The sequence below is a fragment of the Nerophis lumbriciformis genome, linkage group LG27 (genome assembly GCF_033978685.3).
Source record: "Nerophis lumbriciformis linkage group LG27, RoL_Nlum_v2.1, whole genome shotgun sequence".
NCBI classification, from domain to species: Eukaryota; Metazoa; Chordata; class Actinopteri; order Syngnathiformes; family Syngnathidae; genus Nerophis; species Nerophis lumbriciformis.
The window spans coordinates 933,920-940,000 of record NC_084574.2 but is presented as its reverse complement, the minus strand read 5'-3'; the positions used below and the strand labels follow the sequence as shown (position 1 = coordinate 940,000).

Below are 6,081 nucleotides of genomic sequence, written 5' to 3'. Positions count from 1 at the left end.
GTTGATTTGACATTGAATTTTGGTCATTTCCCAACCAATATTCAACAACACCAATACAACGTAGGAACAACATGCTTTTAAACAACGTTTAATCAACGTCAGGTTGTGACGTTGATTTAACATTGAAATGTGGTCATTTTCCAACCAATATTCTACAACACAAACGCAATGTTGAAGCAACATGCTTTTTGACGTTTATTCAATGTCAGGTTGTGACATTGATTTGACATTGAAATTTGGTCATTTCCCAACCAATATTCTACAAGACAAATACAACGTTGAAACAACATGCTTTTTGACGTTTACTCAACGTCAGGTTGTGCCGTTGATTTGACATTGAAATTTGGTAATTTCCCAACCAATATTCTACAACACAAATACAACGTTGAAACAACATGCTTTTTGACAACGTTTATTCAATGTCGGGTTGTGATGTTGATTTGACATTGAAATTTGGTAATTTCCCAACCAATATTCTACAACACAAATTCAACATTAAAACAACATGCTTTTTGACGACGTTTATTCAATGTCAGGTTGTGACGTTGATTTGACTATTAAAATGTTGGTAATTTCCCAACCAATATTCTATAACACAAATACAACGTTGAAACAACATGCTTTTTGACAACGTTTACTCAATGTCAGGTTGTGACGTTGATTTGACCATTGAATTTTGGTCATTTCCCAACCAACATTGTACAACACAAATTCAACGTTGAAACAAAATACTTTTTGACGACGTTTATTCAATGTCGGGTTGTGATGTTGATTTGACATTGAAATGTTGGTAATTTCCCAACCAATATTCTACAACACAAATACAACGTTGAAACAACATGCTTTTTGACAACATTTAATCAATGTTGGGTTCTGACGTTGATTTGACCATTGAAATGTTGGTAATTTTCTCAACCAATATTCTACAACACAAACACAACGTTGAAACAACATGCTTTTTGACAACGTTTATTCAATGTCAGGTTGTGATGTGGATTTGACATTGAATTTTGGTCATTTTCCAACCTATATTCTACAACACAAATACAACGTTGAAACAACATGCTTTTTGACAACGTTGATTCAATGTCAGGTTGTGATGTTTATTTGACATTTCATTTTGGTCATTTCCTGACCAATATTCTACAACACAAATACAACGTTGAAACAACATGCTTTTTGACGACGTTGATTTGACATTGAAATGTGGTCATTTTCCAACCAATATTCTACAACACAAATACAACGTTGAAACAACATGCTTTTTGACGACGTTGATTCAATGTCAGGTTGTGACATTGATTTGACCATTGAATTTTGGTGATTTCCCGACCAATATTCTACAAGACAAATACAACGTTGAAACAACATGCTTTTTGACAACATTTAATCAATGTTGGGTTCTGACGTTGATTTGACATTGAAATGTGGTCATTTCCCAACCAATATTCTACAACACAAAACACAACGTTGAAACAACATGCTTTTTGACAACGTTTAATCAATGTCAGGTTGTGATGTTGATTTGACATTGAATTTTGGTCATTTTCCAACCAATATTCTACAACACAAACACAACGTTGAAACAACATGCTTTTTGACGTTGATTCAATGTCAGGTTGTGACGTTGATTTGACCATTGAAATGTGGTCATTTCCCAACCAACAACATGGATCCAACGTTGGACATCCAAGTTGTCTCAATTTACAAATACAACTATTTTGTTACAAAGTCAGTTTTAAAGGACATGTATGTAGAATGAAGGTTGCATCAGTGTCTTAGTCATTGCATCACAACAGTTGTTCTGTGAACCAGGCATGCTATTTAAAAGTGCATTCTCAGCACTTTTCAATATCAAACAGAGCTATTAGCTTTTAGCGCAGCCTTTACAGGAATAACTTTGCACGTGGACACATTCTGTATTGTTCTTACATAATGCCTTCAGGGTTCTCCCGACTCTGCCAACCTTTGAAGTTGGCCCCTTTTATGATTAAACATATTCAAATAACACTGCCATGAGTTAGTGCAGTAACAATGTTCATTTTTGCCTCTTTCAGTCATTCTAAAAGACATTTTGTGACGACCCCCCCCCCCCCCCTTGTCAAAGTCTCACCAAACTTGCTACGTTTATGCTGCAACTTTTTGTTGTCTATTATAGTTTTTATTTTACTTGTGTTATGCACCATGTCTAAATCTCTCCAATCTTGTCCCAAATGTTTGTGCGGTAATGTTTTTTTGATTATAGTACTTATGTTATTAATATTTTATTATTCATAACCATCCCCCCACCTTGTCAAACTGTTCCCAAACTAGTCCCAAATGTTTGTGCTGAAAAAATGTCTATTAGTTTTATTTTTTTCATAACGAGCTTACATCATGTATATATTACATGTTATTATGAATGTTACTACATGACATATATACTTACATCATGTATATATTACATGTTATTATGAATGTTACTACATGACATATATACTTACATCATGTATATATTACATGTTATTATGAATGTTACTACATGACATATATACTTACATCATGTATATATTACATGTTATTATGAATGTTACTACATGACATATATACTTACATCATGTATATATTACATGTTATTATGAATGTTACTACATGACATATATACTTACATCATGTATATATGACATGTTATTATGAATGTTACTACATGACATATATACTTACATCATGTATATATTACATGTTATTATGAATGTTACTACATGACATATATACTTACATCATGTATATATGACATGTTATTATGAATGTTACTACATGACATATATACTTACATCATGTATATATTACATGTTATTATGAATGTTACTACATGACATGTAAACTTAGTGTGTATTTAACACAATGATGGAGGTTTTTGGATGATTTTTAGAGCGCTTTACAGGCGAAATAGAGCAATTATTTAGGAGTTAGAATGCATAAAAAAAAGAACAACATATGTGTTCTGCAGCTTGTGGCTATCCCTCCATCATTACCGCTCAAATGATGACTAGCCTTATCCATTGCTTCATTGAATAAGGCTCCAATTTACTTTCATTTTTTCGACTCAGTGGTCTTAAAGGGCGCCGATGTATAAAAGTAACAAGACCGAGGAATTGCGCTGCTCTGTCTCTTACCATGTAGCTTCTACAACTAGTAGCTCATCCTCCTTATGTTCAGGCTCAAAAATATAAGGTTCTGGATCATCATTTGTCCCAAAGTAGTCTTTTTTGTCTCTCATGAAGTCTGCCATGGTTAGTGGTGGTGTTGTTGTTGTTGTTGTTGCAGGTAAAAGCGAACGTTCTGATGTGTCTATAAAATTAGTATGTCGCCGTATGTTTAAAATGAGCAAAATGCGTAAATATTACACGTTATTATGAATAGTAGCATTAAACAGGCACTGAGTGAGCACAATGTGTCCGTCATGTCCATGTCTTTATTTTTTCGGACTATAATGTGCAATAATGTTATATGTGTATATGTATATATATATGCATATGTATGGATATATGCATGTGTGTGGATGTATACATATATATATATATATATATATATATATATATATATATATATATATATATATATATATATATATAGATACATATCTTCTTTTTTTAATTTTTTGTTACTATTTATATTATTAAATTATTGTGTATGCACCTTAGGGGATCTGCTCCTATTTCGTTGTTCTTTGAACCTTTTCACTGTAATAATGACAATACAGCTCTATTCTATTCTTCTTTATCCCCCCCCCCCCCCCCCCCACGGCACTGCAAAAAGTGAAATCTAAGTACCGGTAAGATGAAATATTTCAAATAAGGGTGATATTTGCTTATTTTCTGTCTGATAAGATAATTCTTCTCACTAAGCAGATTTTATGTTAGTGTTTTACTTGCCTATATTGAGTAAAACATGCTTGAAACTAGAATATCAAGTGTTGCAAAGCTGTGTCATCAACACTCACAAGTATAAAACTACTTTTTTTTAAAGTAATCATTTCTTATTTCAAGCATGAAAGAGACAATTGTGTCTCATAATTAAAACAGATGATAGCCAAATGGACTTTGCTGTTTTATTTCCAATGAAACAATAGAAAATAGGTACTCATATAGTAGTACAGTTAACACAGTACAGTAAACTGACAGTTAATATTTAAACATTTAACATTTCTAACAATTTTGAACAGAAATAGTTCATGCACATTCAGATAAATTCCTCAAAATTACAACTACGGTAAAACAATTTTGGCCGGGGGCCGGGCTGTATATATGCGCACTAATTGACTGAAAGAGCACGCACTTGGCGCGATGATGTCATGTTATCCATGGAAAAATGCATTTTTAGACAATATGATTTGCCTGAGCGGCTAGGAGACCCCGAGAGTAACAAGCGCTTGCCTTGTTGCCTTTCCATTAAGAACAATAAATTAGTTTTTATTATAAGTTTGCTTGTTTCAAGAAATGTAATATCATTATGTCAAGATAATGGCACTAGCATTTACTTCATTTAAGAATATTTTTCAACATATTGAGTGTCATATTTGTTTTTTCTACAAAGAAAAGTGCACTTGTTATTAGTGAGAATATACTTATTTTAAGCTATTTTTGGGTTCATTGAGGTTAGCTAATTTGACTTGTTTTGGAAAGTCTTGACAAGCCAAGTTTTCTTGTTCTATTGGCAGATCATTTTGCTTAATTCAAGTAAAATACCCCTCATTTTTGTATTCTTTTTTTTCTTGTTTTTGAACACTGACTTTTTGCAGTGGGATGAATGTCAGAAAATAATGTGCTTTTCCGTCTCCGTCTGCTGAATAAGAGCTTGATGCTCCTGACGGCCAACATGATCGGCACACTTGCATACCTGCCAACTACTCCGGTTTTCCCGTAATTAGTACGGTTTTCATCAACCTATTCCGGGTTACGGTTGCAGTGATAAAAAATACGGTTTATCATTAATTAAAAACATTTTTTTTTTAAAGTTTTATTCACGAAATCGCGTAACAACAATGACAATCGACACTGCTTCCCGTAACTTCCTATCGAGCCATTCCGAATTCCATGTGCGAGGCTATTTATAGCACCGCTGCCAAGCACGAGGCACCAGTTGCCATTGTTTCCAAACGAGCGAACGATCATGGAATCAGCCGGAGAAAAATCGCAAACGAGTCTTAAACCGAAAAGAAAACTGCAGTCATTCCGTGAAGAATATTCAAAAGCCTATCCGGGAATAATTATCCCTTCCAAAAAGGGTGAAAACTACGCGAATTGCACCTTGTGCAGACAAGATTTTTCGATCGGACACGGAGGAATTAGCGATGTAAAAAACCACGTTGGGACAAAAAAACACAAGTCTAATGCCGTTGCTAGCGATACAAGTGGAAAGCTTTCAACGTTTTCCGTCGCCCAAACAGATTCTTTGGATGTGATAAATGCCGAAGTTTTATTTACGGAGGCAATAATTGAGCATGGACTTCCGATCGCACTGGCTGATCACATGGGACAGTTATTTCGGAAAATGTTTCCCGACTCGAAAATCGCCAAAAAATATGGATGTGGTCGAACCAAAACATCAAACATTATTCAGTGTCTTGGAACAGAATCCTCAAAAAGTATCGCCGATGTCATGAAGACGGAATATTTTTGTTTTGAAAAGTCACTGTGACTGATAGAAAAGTGATGGTTTTAGCAACATTTTAACCTGTCTGAATGCAATCAATCATTTTGCGTCGGCCCCCCTGAACCCGCCACCAGGACTTTGTCCTGGACCTACCGGGGCCTGCGGCCCCTGGACCCTGGCTACTAGGTTTTTCTGATTTCAAAAGTTGGCAGGTATGCACTTGCCGTCCAATTGTTTGTGTCTCCGTCCCACACGCAGGTATCGGATCCACGTACTTCCACGCCACGCTCAGCTTCCTGGGGCAGATGCTGGACGAGTTGGCCATTTTATGGGTGCTAATGTGTGCCATCGCCATGTGGTTCCCCAAAAGATACCTCCCCAGGATGTTCAGGAGGGACCGGTATGTCTAATCACTGTGACTGGAAGTTGATGAATGGTACGTGCATA

At 35.3% G+C, this 6,081-nt stretch overlaps 1 protein-coding gene across 1 annotated transcript in view; it reads left to right on the top strand.

The window, feature by feature from the left end:
* The window catches only part of acer2 (alkaline ceramidase 2), a 54,122-nt gene that overhangs the window by 6,686 nt on the left and 41,355 nt on the right, over positions 1-6,081 (top strand). Inside the window, exon 3 of the mRNA XM_061923098.2 lies at positions 5,893-6,034. Coding sequence (XP_061779082.1) covers positions 5,893-6,034 — 142 coding nt within the window. The remainder of the gene's footprint in view (positions 1-5,892; positions 6,035-6,081) is intronic.